General features: G+C 44.5%; 1 protein-coding gene across 7 annotated transcripts in view; it reads left to right on the forward strand.

Annotated features, from left to right (window-relative positions):
• Positions 1–22,103, forward strand: part of RBM33 (RNA binding motif protein 33) — a 139,275-nt gene that overhangs the window by 8,427 nt on the left and 108,745 nt on the right. For 5 of the 7 annotated variants that reach the window (XM_078437075.1, XM_078437083.1, XM_078437094.1 and 2 more), the window contains exon 2: positions 17,773–17,851. In XM_078437075.1, coding sequence (XP_078293201.1) covers positions 17,773–17,851 — 79 coding nt within the window. The other 2 variants (XM_078437103.2, XM_078437104.2) reach the window with 2 other exon arrangements.

Genomic DNA, 22,103 nt, shown 5'->3' on the forward strand with positions numbered 1-22,103 from the left:
AAATAAAGGCTCTAAATTTACTCACCTGTAAAATACAGAATTTTCACTATTAGTGATTTAGAATATGAACATATCATACATGAGAATGGTGTTGAAGCAAAAGGAAGAAGGTTGAGAACCTTTGGACTAGAGCAAAGATTGGCAAATTTTGTCTGCAAAGGGCCAATGGTAAATATCTTAGGCTTTGCAGATCACATGGCTTCTGTTGCATTTACTCTGTTTTGCCCTTGTAGCCTGAAAGCAGCTCTGAACAATATGTAATTGAATTGGCGTACACTGTTTCAATAAAAGCTTGCTTGTATAAACATGCAGCAGCCACATTTGGACAGAGAGGGGTGGCAGACCGTACTTGGCCTGTGGACTGGAATTTGCTGACCCTTGGACTAGGCAGTTGGCTAGAACCCTGTTCAAGCTAATGTTCTGTACTGTTTATAATCCAAGTCCCAGGTTCCTGGAAAAGAGGAAATAGTTAGAATGCTAAGCAAGAGAGTTGGGTTAATTATAGACCTCTCATTGCTATGTAATTGAAAATTATAAAAAATTCCGGCAGATACCTATAGCCTTGCTCTAAGAAAAAGTGACTGCCTTATGAAAATAGAATATCCAGCAGGATGTTTAATTAAATTTTTTAAAATGTTTTATTTATTTTTGAGAGAGAGAGAGAGAGAGAGAGAGAGAGAGACAGCATGAGCCAGAGTGAAAGAGAGACACAGAATCCGAAGCAAGCTCCAGGCTCTGAGCTGTCAGCACAGAGCCCGATGTGGGGCTCCAACTCACAAACCGTGAGATCATGACCTGAGCCGAAGTCGGACGCTTGACCGACTGAGCCACCCAGGCACCCCTAACAAGATATTTGGGTAAGGAGAGTCTCCTGGTGAGGGCATTGACCACTCTGGTCCTGCAAAGTTAATTTTCCCCTGGGGTCTTCAGGGATGCATTGTTCTTGCTTCAAAACTGGATGAATGTGGACACAATTTGTTCTCTTGGTTCTGTTCACTGTGATAGGTACAAACCGGAACTTTAAAGAAAGGGGCTGCACGTATTCTAAAGGTACTGCATTAGGTGTGGTCTTTCCTTTGCTTCGCATGCCTTTGTCCAAGCACATTGACCCAACACCGAGAGTTGTGTTTACTTCCTTTTGGGAATTCTAGTTGTTTCCGACTTCTGTTGCTGTAGCTGTAATCTCACTGCAGTACTTACAGTTTTTTTTGTTTGTTTTTGGTCTTTTTCTGTTTCCTTGGTGTCAGGGGATGAGATTGCTTTCTCCAGAAAAAGAGGCCTCCACCTGCCTTTTCAACCCCAGACTTCTTTCCCCCGTGCTCACATGGATTTACGCTAGGGCCGGGATTCCCAGCAGTGTGCCCTTTGGGACATCACTGTTCGTAACTTCCCCCCTTTTCATCCTCGTGTTTGATCCCTTTTCCTCTTCCACGATACACACCTGCTCATGGTCACTTTGCCCTCCTCCACTGAGAAAAACAAACTTTTTCTCTATTTTAAATAGTCCCCTTCGGGCATCTGTTCCATGTTGGTGCATACGTGGCCACATCTTCTTGAGGGCGAGTCTATACCTGTATAAAGCAACAGTGTCTCAGTCCTTTGACTTCTGTCGATCTTCGTGCTGGGAGAAGCCATTTAACACAGTAAACTGTAGAGAATAGCGTGACGAACCTGTTAACCTCACAGCTGGATGAGCACTTAACATTTGGTCACATTTGCATCAGGTTTGTATTTTAACTGAACGACCTTATTACGGATAAGGCCCCCTTTATACTTTGTCGTCTCCTGTTTCTCCACGGTCACGCACACCATCAGGAATCTGGTGTATTTCCCATACATATTTCTTTCCGTATCAATGGTGAGGTATTAAGTTAGTAGATATACCTACGTACACGTATTCACGACCAGTATGTAGTATTCATTTTATGCCACAAAGGTTAGTCTGTGCATATGTCATTTCGTACTTTTTCTAGTGTGCCTTTGGTTTAGCCTGGTCAGAGCGAGGCCCCTTGCCGAGCAAGTGAGGAAACAGAGGTGGATGCGTGTCGACCGTTTTGCGTGGCGTCTGCGCCGTGGCACCCCGCCGCCACCAGCCCGTTCCCACGCGCTCCTCAACAGAGGAGGCGGTCAGACGTTTGAGTCTCTGTCAGAAGTGGAAAGTTATTCATAGTTCACTTTAAAATTTCTCTTACTTTAAAAGAGACTTATTACGGAAAAAATTTCAACTGAAAAATAATTGCGTAGTTCTTCTGTGTCCATCATCTAGTTACGGCAGTGTGGAATCACGGCCAGTTGCGTTTCATGTCTGTGCCACCTCCTTACTCCCTCTGTCCTGTGGAACGCTCCTCCCCATTCCCGTCCTCTACCCCCTGGTGCCCACCGTTCGACTTCTGTCTGTGTTAATCCGACCACTCTCGGAACCTTGTGTAGGCGTCAGACGGCATTTGTCTTTTTGTGGGTGGCTTACTTGATGTCGCGTGATGTTGTCAGGGTTCATGCGTGTTGTAGCAGGTGTAGAATTTCCTTTCTAAGACTAAATAATATTCCATTGTGTGGCCAGACCCCATTTATCCATTTACGCAGCGATGGACGCTTAGGTTGCTTCCACCCTTTGGTTATTGTGAAGAGTGCCGCCGCGGACGTGGGTGTGTAGATCTCTCTTCGGACTTGTGTTTGCAGTCTCTTGTGTGTAAACCGAGACGCTTCTCTGGTACGTGTACTGAGAAGGGGAATCGCCACACCAGTCGTGGGAGTTAGGGCCCATCCTAACCCAGTATGACCTCACCTTAACACTTCTATCTGTAATGATCCTATTTCTTTTCTTTTCTTTTTTTTTTTCTTTTAATGCTTATTTATTTTGGGGAGAGAGAGAGAACTCTAGGGAAGAGGCAGAGGATCTGAAGCGGGCTCTGCGCTGACAGCAGGGAGCCCGACGCGGGGGCTCGAACTCACAAAGTCCCAAGATCATGACCTGAGCTGAAGTCGGACACTTAACTGACTGAGCCACCAGGTGCCCCTGTAATGGTCCTATTTCTAAATAAGGTCACATTATGAGGTTCTGGCGGGCAGGACTTTGTAGGTGCCACCGTGTTTGTGATAAAAAAGAAATACGATATTTGGATTTTGTTCCTGGCACACAGCCCTGAAAACCCTTTGAATTTATTGTCTTCTGTATGCTAACAAATGACTCGCTGTTGGGGGTGGGGGGACCCTAGCTAGTTTCAGGATGGGGGCCGGTTGCCAGAAAAAAACAACCATATTTAAAGGGTTAGAATTTTCAGCCTCAACCTCATTTCCTGAGAGGTAGGAGAGGGAGTGGATGTCGAGTCAGTCATCATTGGTCAGTGGTTTAAGTCATGCCTGTGTAATGAGACCTCCATAGAAATCCCTCCGTGAAGACATTTGGGATAGCTTCCCACATCCCCTTGCTGGGGACAGTGGCATACCCTTACTGTGCGGACAGAGGCTTTTGCACTTGAACCCTTCCCAGCCTTGTCCTTAATCCCACTGTTCGTTTTTATCCTTTAAACTGTCGTAGTAAGTACCAGGTGTTCCTGGGTTCTGTGATGGAAGTTCTGTAAGTTGTTCAGTCGAATTACTTAACTTAGGGGAAGGGTGATTGTGGGACCCTCTGAATTTGTAGTTGGGCAACAGATGTGTGGGGTAGCCTGGGCATCCCATTTGCAGCTGGGCAATCTTGTGAGACTGAGCCCTTACCTGTGTGCTAACTCCGGATTATTAGGATCAGAATGGAATGGGATCGTTCAGCCTTCACATAGTGTCTGAGAGTCAGAGACGTCTCAGTCCTGTACGGTCAGCAAGTCAGACTTCCTTTTAGTAATTACAAAGGATGGCTGGTGTGTAATGGGACCCATGCAGCATTTAAATTTTTTTCTTTTTTTTTTTTTTTTTACATTTTATTTATTTTTGATAGAGACAGAGCACAAGTCGGGGAGGGGCAGAGAGATGGAGGCACAGCATCCGAAGCAGGCTCCAGGCTCTGAGCTGTCAGCACAGAGCTCGACGCGGGGCTCGAACCCACAGACCGCAAAATCATGACCTGAGCCGAAGTCGGCCGCCCAACCGACTGAGCCACCCAGGCGCCCCACCCATGCAGCATTTTAAAGACTGAACTCCTTACCTTCTCCTCTTCCCACTCCCAAAATAAACCGGCACATTTACCAGTCAGTTCACAGCCCACTAATACTCTGGATTCAGAATCCTGATGTTTTCTTTGACTTCTCTTCTGTCCCTGTCATTTGGTCCACAGGACCCGGACTCGGACAGATTCTGGTTAGCCATTGTCTTATTCTCCCACCTCTTCTCTCCTATGATGCTAACCAGGACTTTTCCCTTACTTACTGGTTTGCAATTCTGTGTCGTTCAGGCCATTGTTTATCTTCTGTCTCTTCAGTCATTACTTCTTTGTTGTTGCCAGATAATCTTTCCAAGCTGCAGTCATGTTGCGTGTTGAGTGTAGATTTCTGACGTCGATTCTTCAGTAATGCCCCAAATCTACCTTCTCAGCATTTATTTTTCCTGCTGCTTCTCTCAGTGAATGGTGTTTCAGACGTACTGACCTCGAACTACTCGTGGTCTCCTGGGCTTGCCCAGCACTTTTCAGCCTGTGTGCCGTTCCCCCTGTATGTCCGGCTGCTTGTCGGAAATCTGGGCATCGCTCAGCCTTTCTGTCGGTTGTTGCCTAGTGCGTGACACCAGGCTTCCCTCTCCTCGGCCCCTGTCATGCTGTGTGTATTTTTGGGGGGCTGGGGAGGGCTGGCAATTACCCTCAAAATATCTCCTGCGTTGAAGAAATTTTTACTTGAATTTCAGTCATTCTATTGATTCTTACTTGAGTGGCTTTTTCTGATAAATTTAAATAGTATGAAATTTCGTACTTTGTTAAAGACATCCCGTACCATCCATCCTGTTTCAGTTTGTGCATTGTATGTTCAAATGTGTGCATAAATTTTTGGAGTAATGTCCACTTGATGTTGTGATTGTTACTTCTGATCAGAGAAATTTGGGGTGATTTTAAACCATCTGTGTACTTTTAGGTATTGGAAGAAGTTTTATAACCAGTGGGTTATCACTTTAGTAAGGACAAGTTGTTATTCTAAGAAAGAAACTAGGTTTCGTAAAAATGTAAGGAAGGATACAGAAGACAGTCTGTGATTCCATGCAGAAAGATGACTCTTACTCGCACTTTGGCTCACATCCTTGCAGACACAGCTGCACGCGCCTTTTCACGTATAAAATGGTGCCTTACACTACCTGATGTTGTGGGGCTTTTTCTGTCACACTGTGTTGCTGTGGATATTTTTCCATGTCAGGAAATAGAACGGTACTAGTTACAGTTCTTATTGCTGCCCAGTGTGCAGTTTCAAGGCTGTCATTTTACTTTTACCTGTCTGCTCTGTCTTCTTTTGGTGACTTCCACTTTTCCCCTGTGGATAAAACATTCCTCGGTGAGCGTCCTTCTCCATACGGTCTATGTTCACTGATTGGATGGGAACGGCTTTCAAAGTCATGAGGGTCCCCAAGATGAATTTAGAGTGTCGGTGAGCGCTGTGTTCATGATAGTACGGAGACCCGATGTCCCCTCTTCACAGTGCTATACATTTGTACCAATGTTGCAGAAGGAATGGCGAGTCAGTCGCCTCAGCCACAAACTGTTGGAAGTCAGGCCACGCAGAAAAAAAAAATTACAGTTTTGTTTAGTTAGACCCTTGATGAAGTAGTAGACGTTATTTTATTAAATCTTGACCCTGAGTCCATAATTTATTTATTTATTTATTTATTTATTTATTTATTTTTTGGTTTAAGATGAAATGGGAAGTACGCATAAGGCACTTCTGTTATTACCGTCTGTGGCTCCCAGGGAACAGTACTTGTCTGGTTGTGTTGAGAACTGAATTAGCTGTTTAATTACCGTTTTGTTTTTTTCACGAAACACCAGTTTTACTTGAAAAGACAATTGGCCAACGATAATCATTCAGCCTTTAGTATGTGCCAGATGTGTGCTTGCAAATGAAGTGAGCCTGCCTCTTCAAGGAAAGAAGCACCTGACAGTATTGATTGCCAATGAGAAAATCCAAGCTTTCAGGCAAAAATTAGAATTTTGGAAAAGTTGTGTTTGCTCTGGTGAACTTGAAAACATGCCAATATTTGAAGACTTTTCTGATGACATTGGTGCTGCTGTTAATAACAGATCTAATTTTTGATATTGAATGATGAAAGGTGTCCAGATTTGGAAGCACTGGATAACTCAGTGAACCGGTATTTTCTTTCTTTTTTTTTTTTTTTTAATTTTTTTTTTTTTAACATTTATTATTTTTGAGACAGAGAGAGAGACAGAGCATGAACGGGGGAGGGAGGGGCAGAGAGAGAAGGAAACACAGAATCTGAAACAGGCTCCAGGCTCTGAGCCGTCAGCACAGAGCCCGACTCGGGCCTCGAACTCACAGACCGCGAGATCATGACCTGAGCCGAGGTCAGCCGCTTAACCGACTGAGCCACCCAGGCGCCCCAGTGAACCGGTATTTTCAAAATGATGTTACACAATCACTCGTGATAAAAGATGTATTAACAATGCAAGACACAGCGGTGCATTTTAATAGAGGAGAGTACGAAATGTTCATTGATAACGCTTCAGATTCTGCACTGCAAACAGGCTTTAAGAAACTGCCACTTGTTGGGGCGCCTGGGTGGCGCAGTCGGTTAAGCGTCCGACTTCAGCCAGGTCACGATCTCGCGGTCCGTGAGTTCGAGCCCCGCGTCAGGCTCTGGGCTGATGGCTCGGAGCCTGGAGCCTGTTTCCGATTCTGTGTCTCCCTCTCTCTCTGCCCCTCCCCCGTTCATGCTCTGTCTCTCTCTGTCCCAAAAATAAATAAAAAAACGTTGAAAAAAAAAAAAAAAAAAGAAACTGCCACTTGTTGAATATTGGTGTAGTATCAAGACTATCTGAAGTTCTCTGAAAACGCGATTAACACTCTCTTTTGCAACTTCACATGTACTTGGTGTTGGATTTTTTTCACGCACTTCAATTAGAACAAATATTGCAGGAGATCGAAAGCAGAATCAGATGTAAAAATCCAGCTGTTTTCTCCAAAGACAGATATTAAGGAGTTTTGCAAGACTGTTACATTGGGAGCATTTGCAAGACATTTGCCAGACATTACATTGGATGGCTCAGTCGGTTAAGCGTCTGACTCTTGATTTTGGCTCAGGTCATGATCTCACGAACCCTGAGATTGAGCTCCGGGTCAGGCTCTGTGCTGACAGCACAGTGCCTGCCTGGGATTCTCTCTCCCACTCTCTCTGCCCCTCCCCCACTCGTTCTCTCTCTCTCTCTCTCTCTCTCTCTCTCTCACTCTCACTCTCTCTCTCTCACTCTTCCCCTCTCCCCCCATCTCTCTCTTTCTCTTTCAAAATAATCTTAAAAAGAATATGTTCTGTTAACATGTAATGGGTTTATTGTTTCTCTTAAGTGAACTTACAAATGATATTGTTAAAATGCGTTGGTTTAATTTCTAAAATTGATTATATTACCTATGCGCCCCATGTACATTTAATTTTTTTAAATCTTGAAAAGATTTTTAGAATTTATTTTGATGAAAAGCGCACCTGCATGTGCTTGGGTGGGGGAGGGGCAGAGGGAGCCCAAGCAGGCTCCATGCTTTGGTGCAGAGCCAGATGTGGGGCTTGATCCCACAGACCGTGAACTTATGAGCTGAGCTGACATCAAGAGTTGGAGGCTTAACCTACTCGGCCACTCGGGCTTTAAAATTGTAATCAGTCAGCTCTGTCTGCCCATGGGTCCTGTCCTCGTGCTTTAATAAAACCACCTTTTTTGCACTTGGAAAAAAAAAATTGTAATCAGCCTGGTTAACACCTTCCACTCCCCTCCTCCTCGTTTTCCATATATATTTGTTCCTGGGGTTTTTATTTGTCTCTACCTGTTAGACAGTAACCTACGTGGGGTGGAGTTTTTTTTTTTTTTAATTTTTATTTTTATTTTTTTTTTTTTTTTAATTTTTTTTTTTTTTTTTTTCAACATTTATTTATTTTTGGGACAGAGAGAGACAGAGCATGAACGGGGGAGGGACAGAGAGAGAGGGAGACACAGAATCGGAAACAGGCTCCAGGCTCTGAGCCATCAGCCCAGAGCCTGACGCGGGGCTCGAACTCACGGACCGTGAGATCGTGACCTGGCTGAAGTCGGACGCTTAACCGACTGCGCCACCCAGGCGCCCCTAATTTTTATTTTTGAAAGAGAGTGCGTGCTTCATGCGAGTGGTGGGGGGTCAGAGAGAAGGGGGACAGAGGAATGAAACAGGCTCTGCACTGACAGCAGAGGGCCTGATGCGGGGCTCAAACTCACCGACTGTGAGATCATGACCTGAGCCACCCAGGTGCCACAACAGGGTGGAGATTTTAATTTTGTACACCTCATATGCCAGGTGTTTAGAACAATGCCAGACACACATTAGGTGCTCAAGAAATAATTGTTGATGAAGGATATGGGTTGAACTAATCCTTCTTTTGGAATAATTTCATAGCCAGTTTTCTCGGACATTTTATGGGGGTCTTTTCTTTGGAGTAGTATTTATTTTAATTACTTTTGCATAAGCCAGGCTTCTAATTTTGATTTTCGTGGATTTAACTTCAGGAAGTACTTACATAGCAAGACGGCAGTTAAATTTTCTTCTGGAGTGTCTTCTCTGCTGGATAGAGGTTGACTGGGGCAGGGGGTTCCCGACTCTAGCTGTCATCACAATTCCTAGAGCCCACTGGATCAGATTCAGGGAGGGGCCAAGGATTGTATGATTTTTAACAAGATTTCTAAGGGATTGTTGTTAGCGTGGCATAAGGGTTTTCTGGCCTCAGCAGAACTGGGTGCTGTAATTAGCAATATCTGCCAAGGGTGATTGTAACTATTAATTCCTTTCCTGTGTACTGATGGCAAAAAAAGCCATGAACAAAACTTTTTACTTACAAAAAATGTTGGGACTTTGTTCATGTTGTCGTAGCTAGGGAATGCTCTCTGTTTTCGTGAAGTATGTAATCTGGTGGAGTAAGGAAAACGAACACAGAAGCCGGACAGAAAACTGACCACAGTTTGAATTAGTTGCTTGTGTTTAACGATTAGGAAAAAAAATCCGTATTTCTGTCTTCTCTTGAAAAGTTGGAATCTGCCCTCACTGGGCCTGTATTCCCTGTAATCCACGGGAATGCTCTTGTCTGTAAACAAGGTAAAGTCCTGCTAAATTCGACATAATTCCCATCCAGCTCGCTTTGCTCATTCCCTGTCTACTTCCTGTAGACATTTGAGTTTTTAATCCCTGACCAAAGGTTCTTAATTATCTTTCTTAAAAACTGAGTCCGTTGAAGTATAATTGACATTCAAGAGATTGCCTGTCTTTGAAACACACAGTTTGATAAGTTTGGATGTGCATACACATCCACGAAACCACAACTACGTTGTAATGAATGTGTCATCATCAGAAGTGTCTCTATGTCCTTTGTAATTCCTGCTTCCTGCCCCACTGTCCTTGGGCAAATGCTGATTTTTATTACTGTTGGGTGTTTATCATTGTATGAAAAGGAATCTGAGAATATGTGTGTTTTTTTTCTTTTGTTTGGCTTCTCTCAGGATAGTTACTTTGAAGGTCATCCGTGTTGTTGAGGGTATCAGTGTCTCTTTCTCCTTTAGTGCTGAGGGGAATGGGGTTTATGGATATCCCACCATTTTATGTTTGCCTTTGATGGACCTTTGGGATGTTTCCACTTTTTGGCTTTTACCCATAACGTGGCTGTGAACGGTTGTGTACAAGCGTTTGCATGCAATTTATATTTCTTTTTCTCTTGGGTCGTCACATAGGAGAGGGATGGCTGGGTCATATGGTAGGGGTGTATTTAAGTACTTAACTTTTTTAAGAAACTGCCAGACTATTTCGTTAAGTGGTTGTGTCCCTTCCCGCTCCTGTCAGCAGAATAGAAGCGCTCGCTTGCTCCACACCCTTGACAGCACTTAGTGGGGCGGGTCTTTTGCATTTTAGCCCATTCTCTTAGCTGTGTCCTGGGGTTTGGTGTGGTTCGGTGTGGTTTTAATTTCCCTAATGACAGTGTACTGTTGAGAAGCTTTACATAGGCTCTTTGTCATACGTACGTGTTCATTTAAAAAAAATTTTTTTTAACGTTTGTTTATTTTTGAGAGAGAACGAGCGAGTGGCGAGTGAGCATGAGCTGGGGACAGGGCAGAGAGAGAGGGAGACACAGAATCCGAAGCAGGCTCCAGGCTCTGAGCTGTGAGCACAGAGCCCGACGTGGGGCTCGAACTCACAAACTGTGAGATCATGACCTGAGCTGAAGTTGGATGCTTAACTGACTGAGCCACCCAGGTGCCCCTGTCATACAAGTTATTTAGTCTCTATTTAAATAATTTTTTCCCCTCAAAGTTGGGTTTTTATTGTGAGTTTGAGAGTTTTTAATATTTTCTGTGTGCAAGTTCTTTATTAGATACATACTTTGCAAAGACTTACTACTAGTTTGGCTTGTCTTTTTCTTTCTTTTTTAAAATTATTTGCATTTTAAAAAACTTTTATTTACTTATTTCGAGAGAGAGAAAGAGAAAATCTGTGCTGTCAGCTCAGACAGAGTCTGACGTGGGGCTCTATTCCACCAACTATGAGATCATGGTCTGAGCCGAAATCAAGATTCGAACACTCAACTGACTGAACCACCCAGGCGCCCCTTTCTTATTTCCTTAGTTATTTCTTTGACTTTTTGGTTGATGAAGTGCTGTTTAATTTCCACATTATTTGTGAATTTTCCAGTTTTCCTTCTATTGTTGATTTCTAGCTTTATTATATTTTAGTCAGAGACTATGCTTTGTGTGATTTTGACCTATTTAAGTTTATTAAGAATTGTTTTATGGCCTATCAATGGAATGGGAAAAGATATTTGCAAATGACACATTGGACAAAGGGTAGTATCCAAAATCTATAAAGAACTCACCAAACTCCACACCTGAGAAACAAATAATCCAGTGAAGAAATGGGCAGAAAACATGAATAGACACTTCTCTAAAGAAGACACCCAGATGGCCAACAGGCACATGAAAAGATGCTCAACATCATTCCTCATCAGGGAAATCCAAATCAAAACCTCACTGAGGTATCACCTCATACTGGTCAGAGTGGCTAAAATGAACAAACCAAGAGAATATAGATGCTGGAGAAGATGTGGAGAAACGGGAACCCTCTTGCACTGTTGGTGGGAATGCAAACTGGTGCAGACGCTCTGGAAAACAGCGTGGAGGTTCCTCAAAAAATTAAAAATAGATCTACCCTATGACCCAGCAATAGCACTGCTAGGAATTTACCCAGGGGATACAGGAGTGCTGATGCATAGAGTACTTGTACCCCAGTGTTTATGGCAGCACTTTCAACAATAGCCAAATAATGGAAAGAGCCTAAATGTCCATCAACTGATGAATGGATAAAGAAGATGTGGTTTATATATATAATGGAATACTACTTGGCAATGAGAAAGAATGAAATATGGCCTTTTGTGGCAACGTGGATAGAACTGGAGAGTGTTATGCTAAGTGAAATAAGTTATACAGAGAAAGACAGATACCATATGGTTTCACTCTTATGTGGATCTTGAGAAACTTAACAGAAGACCATGGGGGAGGGGAAGGGGAAAAAAAAGTTAGGGAGGGAGACAAACCATAAGAGACTCTTAAAAATTGAGAATAAACTGAGGGCTGATGGGGGGTGGGAGGGAGGGGAGGGTGGGTGATGGGCATTGAGGAGGGCACCTGTTAGGATGATCACTGGGTGTTGTATGGAAACCAGTTTGACAATAAATTTCATATTAAAAAAACCCAAATATGTTCTCCAGAATGTTCTATGTGCACATGAGAAGAAAGTGTATTCTTTTGTTGGGTTGAGTGTTCTGTATTTGTCTGTTACGTCTAATAGCCAATATAATCTCATCCTAACTCAATTATATGTGCAAAGACCCTGTTTCTGAATAAGATCACATTCATAGGTGGGAGAACAGGGGGAAAGGACTTTAATGTGTCTTTTGGGGCATGTGATTTAGTCAGCTACACAGAGTGAGCAAGCAACAGATTCCTTCTGTTTTTGTTTGTGAATATTTTTATTTCACCTTAATTTTTGATAGTTTTGCTGGACATAGAATTCTTTCTTTGAGCACTTTGTATAGGTCTCTGCCACTGTGTCTGAGAATTACCTGTTAAATTATATATATATTTTTTCTGTTAAATTATCTTAATTGCAGTTCCCTTGTAAGTGATACTTGTTTTTCTCTTACTGCTGTTAAGGGTTTTTCCTTGTCTCTGAAACATTTTGACTACGATACGTGTGTCTACCTTAAGTTTGTGGGCTTTTTGGATGCATAAATTCTTACAATAAGCTTGGTAAGTTATGAAGCTGTTATTTCCTCAAATTTTTTTTCTGCTCCCTTCCCCCTTCTAATACTCCTATTACACATATATTGGTGTCTCACATTTCTGTGAAGCTATGTTCATTTTTCTTTATTTTTTTTCCTTTGTGTCCTTTGGATCGGATGATCTCTTGATCTATTTTTAGGATACAAACTCTTTCTTCTATCAGTTTAGATCTACTGTTGAGCCCCTCTGGTGAATTTTTCATTTCAGTTACTTTTCAATTCCAGAATTTGTTTTTGGCTCTTGTTTTTATAATTCCTATTCCTATCACTTACTTGATGGAAGTGTCATCCCTCCCTTTTGTTCATTAGTCACGTTTCATGTAGTTCTTTGAACATCCTCACAGATGTTAAGTCTAACATCTCGTCCTCTTACAGATCTTTTTTGTTGCCTGCCTTTTTTTCTGATAGGTTATGTGTGGGTTATGCTTTCCTGTTTCTTTGCATGTCTTGTAATTTCTTATTAGATATTGAGCATTTTAGATAATGCGTTGTGTCCACTCAGGGTGCTGATCTGCCTACTCCCCACCTCTGGGCTTGTTAGTTATTTGCTTTTTAACTTGATGACCGGCTAGGTTGTTTAAGCAAAGTCTTTGTCCCCTACTCCACTCTGGGCAGGGTGAAGCTTCTGATGACATTCCTCAGAGGCCATAGCCTTGGCCATGCCCATAGTCACCCTGCGATGGTGGTGGTTTGGCCCTGCTCATTTCTGTCTTTTTTTTTTTTTTTTTTCCTTAATCTTTATTTTTGAGAGAGAGAGCTTGGGCGCATGCGAGCGAGAGCGCAAGTGCGAGTCGGGGAGGGGCAGAGAGAGAGGGAGACACGGAATCGGAAGCAGGCTCCAGGCTCCAGGCTCCAGGCTCCAGGCTCCGAGCTGTCAGCACAGAGCCCGTCGTGGGACTCGAGCTCACAAACCGCGAGATCACGACCTGAGCTGAAGTCGGACGCTTAACTGAGCCACCCAGGCACCCCTCATTTCTGTCTTTCTCTCTGATCCCATCTTCAGTGTTGTGGGGTGTAATTTGCTTTGTAAAGTGATCGTATTAAATTCAGGCTCCTTTGATTGGGTGGTGTCTTGGGGTCAGTGTTTGAGATGTTTTAACCCCAGTGGGCCCTTCCCACCTGTCTCCCCATTTCTTTTTGGCACAGTAGGCAGCCTGGACAGGTCAGTCTTTATCTCCGTTGACTTTTACTCTCTTCTCAAGGACCTCTCCAAAATTCTCACTTTCTGAGAGCACCTTTTGGCCAGAACTCTTTTTGCACGATATTCCAAGTGAAACCAGCTCCTCCGAGAGAGTTGGGAGCTCTCTGTTCTAAGGCTTGCTTTTCTCCTTTGGCAAACTGAGGTACAGCCCTGTGCTGTGGGTGTGGACAGTGGTGTGCTTGTCTGTGATTGACATCCTTGCTTTAGGAGCTGAGTGCCTGGATGGAGGGCGCAGGGGGTGCGGCAGGGAGGAGTAGCTCTGAGGTGTCCTTGGCTTACGTCTCTTGGTGCGAAACCCCACAAGCTGGGGCGGGAGCTGTCTGGGCCCCAGCGGTGTCTCCCACAGGTGGGGCCTGGATGGAAGAAGGGAGCCCCCACCTCTCACTGGCACTCACCCAGGGCTTAGCCCAGGCCTGGGCAACAGGGGCAGGACGAAGAGTGCAGAGGTCTGAGTTCCCCCCTGCACCTGTCTGGAGGGGAGTCGAAGCCACACTGAACTGGGAGGGAGAGGAGGGATCAGTCCTGGTTCAGCAGCCCCAGATTCTTGCAGCTGTTCTTCGGGTAGATTTCTTGAAAAAGGTGTTTCTCGTTTGATGTATGCCTTTAGAATCAATTCCATAGACTTTAAATGGTTATTTTATTAAAAATAATTTTCGTCAGTTTCACAGGGAGTGCGGTGGGCAGGACTCCTCATGCCGCCGTCCTGGACGTGGAACTCTCAAGGGTACCGAGTTTCTGATAGCTTTCGTTGTTGTTGTTGTTGTTGTTGTTTTTTAAATCACTTCTGTTGGGGAGCGAGCGTGTGGTTGGAATCGATGTATTATTACCTTGTTAGAACTTGAGTGGCTAATTTCTAGCCTTAGTCTGGATGAATTCCTGGGGCTTTATTGGTGTTTTTATCATCTGACTCCCCTAGGTAGATTCTCTCTGGGGACGTATCTGTCTGCTGCTACTTCTCAAGCCTCTTTGCTTGCATGTGTATCTAAGAGGAAGAAATTTCATTCCAAATCTTTGATTTTCCTAATAAAAAAAGTTTTAAATGAGATAGGAGATATACCATGAGATATACACTTGATATGGGAAAAATGTACAATATCTTATTAATATTTTCCATAATGATTACATGATATACTAGGTTAAATAAAATATGTTGTTAAAGTTTCACCTGTTAAACTTTTATTGTTTTTGCTTTTTATTTTTTTTTAAGTGTGTGTTTATTCACTTATAGAGAGAGAATATGTGCTTGTGCAAGTGTAGGAGGGGCGGGGTGGGGGACAGGGAATCCCAAGCGCGTTCCATCCACACTGTCAGCACAGAGCCCCTCGTGGGGCTCCATCTCATAAACTGTGAGATCATGACTTGAGCTGAACTCAGGAATCAGATGCTCAGCAGACTGGGCCACCCTGGCACCCCTCTTTTTTAAAATGAGTCTACTAGAGGGGCGATTAGGGTGGCTCAGTTGGTTAAGTGTCCACCTTCAGCTCAGGTCACGATGTCACGGTTCGTGGGTTTGAGCCCCGTATCGGACTCTGTGCTGACAGCTTGGAGCCTGGAACCTGCTTCCGATTCTGTGTCTCCCTCTCTCTTTCTGCCCCTTCCCCCAGTTGTGCACATCGTGTATGCACACACGCTCTCTCTCTGTTTCTCTCTCAAAAATCACATTAAAATGTGGCTACTAGAAAATTTAAAATTATGTATATGACTTGCATTTTATTCCTGTTGTTCAATTCTGTGTTATCCCTACTTTCCTTAAATAGGGTCTTTGAAAACAAAGAAACTTAGAAAACTATGGTTAATTTGGAAAAATGTAAAGATTACACGAAGTATTATAAAAGTGTCTTTGGGGCTCCTGGGTGGCTTACGTGTCTGACTCTTGATTTTGGCTCGGGTCGTGATCTCATGATTCTAGGAGATTGAGCCCTGTGTCAGGCTCTGCAGTGACAGTGTGGACCATGCTTGGGATTCTCTCTCTCTCCCCCTCCCCCTCTCCCTCTCCCTCTCCCTCTCCGCCCCCCCCCTTGAAATAAAAAAACTTAAAAAAACACCTTTAACTTATAGCAAAGCAGAACTTTTTCCTTTTCATGTAGTTGTAGTAAAAATATATACTGAAAAGTAATTTTGTAAAGAAAATACTTACTAAAGTTTATGATTTTTAAAAAATTCTAGTCTGTCCGTGATTTTTCATGCTTAATAGTGTTCGGTAACTTTGTACCTAATTTTTTTACTTATTAAAAATGGCTAAAGCATTTCTAACAGTTGTATGTGGAACTTCTGTATTTTATTCGTGCATTCGTTCATGTGGGTGCTGTGTACTTGACAGTGGTACATGACAAGGTAGGGTTCCCTAAGCCCCTCCCCCTTCTTTAAGGGGTCTGGGATGGAAACCGTGCGGAGGTCAGGAAAGTCTCAGTGTGTTGGGGGATGAGTTGGGGGCAGGACTCCCTAGCAGCAGAGGGCCTCTCTCTTCGTCTCGTGCACTTGCTGGGGCTCGTGGTCCAGGGGGCTCTTACTCTTTGGAGACCATGTGGACCATAAGATCTACCACTCAGTTGCTGTGGTCAAATTCATTGTCATACCAGGAAAGGAGCTTGACACAGTGGTCCTTGAGAGCAATGCCAGCCCCAGCATCAAAGGTGGAAGAGTGGGTGTTACTGTTAAAGTCACAGGAGACAACCTGGTCCTCACTGGGGCCCTGGATGCCCTTGAGGGGGCCCCTCAATGGCCTGCTTCACCACCTTCTTGATGTCATTGTATTTGGCAGCTTTCTCCAGGTGGCATTAGATCCATGACTGACGTGTCGGCAGCGGGCACACGGAAGGCCATGCCAAATGAGTTTCCCATTCAGCTCAGGGTTGACCTTGCCTGTAGCCTTAGTGGCACCAGAAGATGCAGGGATGATGTTCTGAGCAGCCCCTCAGCCGTCACACCACAGCTTCCCAGAGGGGCCGTCAGTGGTCTTCTGGTTGGCAGTGATGTCATGGACTGTGGTCGTAAGTCCTTCCACAGTGCCAGAGTTGTCATGGATGGCCTTGGCCAGCGGGACTAAGCAGTTGGTGGTGCAGGACGCGTTGCTGACAAGCTTGAGGGAGTTGCGGTACTTCTCGTGGTTCACGCCCATCACAGACCTGAGGACATCAGTAAAAGGGGCAGAGATGATGACCCTCTCAGTTCCACCCTTCACGTTAGCCCCAGTCTTCTCCGTGGTGGTGAACATACCACTGGAGTCCACAGGGGAGTCGGCACCGGCGTCTCCCCAGTTGATGTTGGCAGGATCTCGCTCCTGGAAGATGGAGGTGGGCTTTCCCTTGACGACAGGTTTCCCGTTCTTAGCGCTGACCGTGCATTGAATTTGCTACGGGTGGAATCATAGTGGAACATGTAGACCTTCTCCGTTGCATCTCGGGGGTGCAGCGCTCACGGTGCAAGAAGCGGCCATGTGTCAAACAGGAGGGAGCAGAGAGCCAGAACTTTGACATCTTAAAATGTCATTTCAGGAATCCTTGAAAGAAACAAGTCGGTTCAGTACAGATCTTCCTCAGCTTACCGTGGGCTTATGTCCTGATAAGCCTGTCACAAGGTGAAAATACTGTAATTTGAAAATGCATTTGATACCCCTAACTTACTGAACACTGTGGCTTAGCCTGGCCTACCTTAAATGTGCTCGCAACGTTCATTATATTGGCCTACGGTTGGTCAGAGTCACGTAACACAAAACCTATTTTATAATAAAGCGTTGGCTGGTCTGTGTAGTGTATTGGAGACTATGGAAAGTGACACGTGGAGCAGTCGTCCGGGTACAGGTGGCAGTTGCCTTACTGGCGATTTACCCTCATCCTGTGGCTCCTGGGCGCTGCCGTTCACGGCCGTTCACCACGAGAAAGCATAGGACTGCATGCTGCTTGCTAGCTTGGGAAAAGACGCGAATTCAAAACTTGACGTACGGTTTTTACGGACCGCGTATTGCTTTTGCACCGTTGTAAAGTTCAAAATCGTAAGTTGAGGCCGTGTAAGTCAGGGACCGTCTGTATTTGAATATCTGTGTCTGTTTTACTTTAGTAAGACTGACTTTCGTGGCTTCTCTTTCACAGATGATGACTTTGACCAGTTTGATAAGCCTGGTGCAGAGCGGTCGTGGAGAAGAAGAGCCGCGGACGAGGACTGGGACAGGTGCGGGACGGCGAGAACTTCCCTGCTCTGCCGCCGGGCCGTGCAGAGAGCCGTACTGACAGCGCTGTGCTGGCTGCCCGGTGCTCTTCTCCGAGTGGGTGGGCCTGTCCCTGCCGGGCCCAAGTGAGGGCGCGAGGGCCTTCTGGGGGTGGCAGGCTTTCTTCCGGGCTCCTGTTCCCGGCCTGTTGTCTTTACCTCTTTCTGTGTTTTTACACAGTGATGGTGGTATTGACTTGATGGGCGCCCAGAGCTGTTATTGGAGAGATCGTATGCCAGAGTTCTTTCGTTCTATAGAGCCTTCCTGGTATTTGGCCAGACTTTAAAAGTTTTGCCAATTTAATATGTGTAAAATAGTATCTAGCTATAATTTGTATCTTTATTTCTTTGATTAGTAGCGAAGATGGAACTATCTTTACGAATACGCATACACCTGCACTAAAAGTATTTAAGATGCACATAGTAGTGATCAATGTCAGGTCTCTCTAGTGATTACTTCTGATGAGCAGCTCTGCTGGGAGAGGGGCGTGTACCAGGGGAAGTACGTGGTGGGGCTTAGTCTGGGTGGCGGGGTTCTCGAATGAGGATTCGTCTTTACACGTTTCTTAACGACTTAAAAACTGTGTCGGCAGTGTAAAAAATTACCTCATCGTTGGAGTCAGGAAGTTTAGTAATAAAGGTAAATAGGTCTGAATAAAGAACAGCAGTGATGTTCTGTAGTAAAAATCCTGATTGCCATTTGAAGACTGTGAGGCCCCAGAACTTTGACAGAATAATCTGCGTTGAGAAGCATACGCTTTACGGACTTATGGCTTGCATTAAGGTGAGTATTCAGTGGCTCCCAGTCTGTAACGGATCACTTCGAGCCCGTAGCAGAACCTCCTGGGAGAGAACCGCCCTACGGAAGCACTGATAAGCTAGCTTTGTTCACAAGATGGTGGGGAGCTGAGGAAAATATAAAGGAGATTTTAATAGCTTACTTGCCATTTGGATGTTTTCTTCTGTCAGTTGTCTAGTCCTGTCTATATGTAGTTTTCTTGTGGGTTGTTTGTCTTTCCCTTACCGATTTAGGGATTGTTATACTTCCTGAAATTTATTTTTTGTACTTGGAGGTCCCTCTTCCCAGTCTGTGACACATGTTCCCTTAAACAGTAGCCTTCAAGTAGATTTTTATAAATAATATAATCAGCTGTATAATCTGTGTGTAAGCCTGTATGGCTTTTGTTTATTTATTAAAAACAATTTTTTTTAATGTTATTGTTTATTTTTCAGAGAGAGACCGAGCATGAGTGGGGGAGGGGCAGAGAGAGAGAGAGAGAGAGAGAGAGAATGAATGAATGAATGAATGAATGAATCTGAAGCAGGCTCCAGGCTCCGAGCTGTCGGCGTAGAGCCCGACGTGGGGCTTGAACCCACAAATCGTGAGATCATGACCTGAGCCGGAGTTGGACGCTTAACCTACTGAGCCACCCAGGCGCCCGTATTTTTTAAATTAAAATATGAATACAGTATGCTTTGAAATCATTTTCAGACTTAGTTGCAAAAGTGACACAGACACTCTCACGAGCCCCCAGGCTCACAGTTGCTTTCTGCCACGCCTGCTGTCGTGTGCGTCCTCTGCGCGCCCTCTCTCGGAGCTCTCCTTCCTGCTGCGCTTCCAGCCGGCCGCTCGCCTCACCCGTGTGCTGCTGATGTACCGCAGCACGTAGATTTCCTTGTGTATTTCCTGAGAACAGGGACATTCACTTACTCATTTCCAAATCATGAAGTTAACAAACACGGAATTCTAATTCTTAATCTGTAGTGGTTATTCAGGTTTTGTTAGTTCTCCCCAAAATGGACTTTCATAGCCAAAAAGGAGTTTTCTTTTTTACTGGTTCAAGTTTCAGTTCAGGACCATACAGTGCATTTTGTCCCGTCTTTCATCTGGAGAATTATTTATCCTTGTCTCTTATGACTTTGACACTTTTGAAGAGGACGGGCTGTTTGTTTTGTAGACTCACCCTCAATATGGATTTGCAGGCATCTCCTCAGAACTAGATTTAGGTTGTGTATTTGTCAGGAACGCTCTTCGGCAGTGCCATGGCCTTGCTGACGTCACCACTTTGAGGAGGCGTGTGATGCTGGTCAAGGTGCTTTCCACTCTTTGTCACCTACCCTGTATTCTGGTACATACCAGAAATTTTCCTATGAAAATTGTAAAGTGGTGTTTTGTTTTGTTTTATATTCACATTAGTGAACATACAGTGTGTTCTTCAATTTGGTAAAATTTTCATTTTTTTATAGTTAAGATCTATAATATGCCTGAAATTGATTAAATTGATTGGTTTTTTTTAACTTACTGAGAATTCCAAAAATATGTGAAAATAGAATAGTGTAGTCACCTAAGGTACCATCAGCCAGCTTCAACATTTATTGGTATAAAGCCAATCTTGTTTTGTCTGTAATCTGCAGTCTGCCTCAAATCACAGACATGAGTTCATCTGGAAATATTTCAGATTGTTATCTAAAAAATAAAGGATTTATAAATACAATAGTATTTATAAATAACCACAAGAAAGTGATTTAAAAAATTTTTTTCTAATGTTTTATTTATTTTTGAGAGAGCGAGAACACGAGCAGGGAAGGGGCAGAGGGAGGGGAGGGAGGACACAGAATCCAAAGCAGGCTCCAGGCTCTGAACTGTCAGCACAGAGCCCGATGTGGGGCTCCAACTCATGAACCGAGAGGTCGTGACCTCAGCCAAAGTTGGACGCTTAACCGACTGAGCCACCCAGGCGTCCCGGAAGTGCTGTTTTTAAAAATTCCCTTAATGTTATGTTCTGTTACTGATTGTCTCCTATAAATATCAATGTATCACACACACACACACACGTACGCATGCACGCACGCAGAGTGTGGACATGTGTCTGTATGCTCTTTTCTAGTTTGAATTGAGTCCAGGTTAGATCCCTGTATTATAATGGACTGGTAGATCTTTTAAGTGTTGCTTCATCTGTGGGTTCTCACACATCTTGTTTTAGTCTCTACACCTTCGTGAAGAAACAAGGTGGTTTGTCTTGCAGAAGTTACGCTCTTGTTGATTGCATCCCCTGGAGTGTTTTTAGTGTGTCCTTCTTCTCGTGCATTTTCTGTAGATTAATAGAGCCAGACGTCGATCAGATGATTCAGGTGAGAAAATGGGCAGAGCAGGATGGATAATCCAAGTGACTTACGTGAACTGCCTGCCCTTGAGCTACTCAATAAGCCCTTGATTCTTAACTTTTACTTGCCAGCTTTCAAAATAATGGGCCAGGCCCTTAGCATCCCCCAAAGGGGAGTTTTGTTGTGGAATCGTTTCCAGCTCATAGACTGAAGTGCTGCATGTGTATGTTGACCCATTGCAGTGACTATTTTTATTAATATCTGAGTTGCTCCAGCGTCTGTCCAGTGGGAGTTTCCGTTGTCAAGATGTTAGCTGGCTTTCTGCTGTGAAGGCATTGGGTTGTGGCTCTGCCATGAGACAGGGCTTGAGTTTTCCTTGTTCTCCCTGGTGTGACTGGCGGCTGTCCCAGCGCTGTTTGTGAACAGGCTCCTCTCCTCACTCGTTTTCAGTGCGTGTTTGCATACGGGGATTCTGCATCATGTGCGTTTCTTTGATGCTTTAAAAGCATAAAACAGCCTCTTCCATGTACTACGGATGATACAAGGAGAAATTTGAAAGTTAAGGGGAAGAGTGAGTCAGAAATGGTCATGATCAGCTCTTGCTGCCGTGTTGCGTTAGTGTTTAATATTTGGAAGGACGTGATGTCGTTGTTAAACCAACACCTGAAGCGTTTAAGTCTTTTTCAAGGATGTGCTTGTATCAGTCTGTATCCATGCAGGAGAAAGACCGCATTCTTGAGGCTTCAACCGGAGGTCATTTGATTGAAGGGGCTACTTACGGGAGAGGGTTAAAGAAGCAGTCAGAGTCGGCGAGGTGTGCGGGGAGTAGCAGTGGGCCTGAAGGGGAAGAGGGGGCACCCTAGAGCCCAGTGGGGGTTGCGGTGCTGGCAGCAGGCGGGACGGACTGTGCAGGTATAGGGGAGGGGCAGTCCCTCTCCTCCCGCTTTGTAATACTCCCTTGGGTCGTCCCATGGCCCGAGGCCGGCCAGGAGCAAGGCCAGGAGAGCCTGCACGAGTCCTCCCGGAGAAACCTTCCAGTAAACGGAGGCGGCAGAGACCGGAGGAGGGTGGCCTGGAGAGAGGAGGCACGCAGAGACGAGGGGACTCAGTG

This window comes from Panthera onca, chromosome A2 (genome assembly GCF_046562875.1).
Source record: "Panthera onca isolate mPanOnc1 chromosome A2, mPanOnc1 haplotype 2, whole genome shotgun sequence".
NCBI classification, from domain to species: Eukaryota; Metazoa; Chordata; class Mammalia; order Carnivora; family Felidae; genus Panthera; species Panthera onca.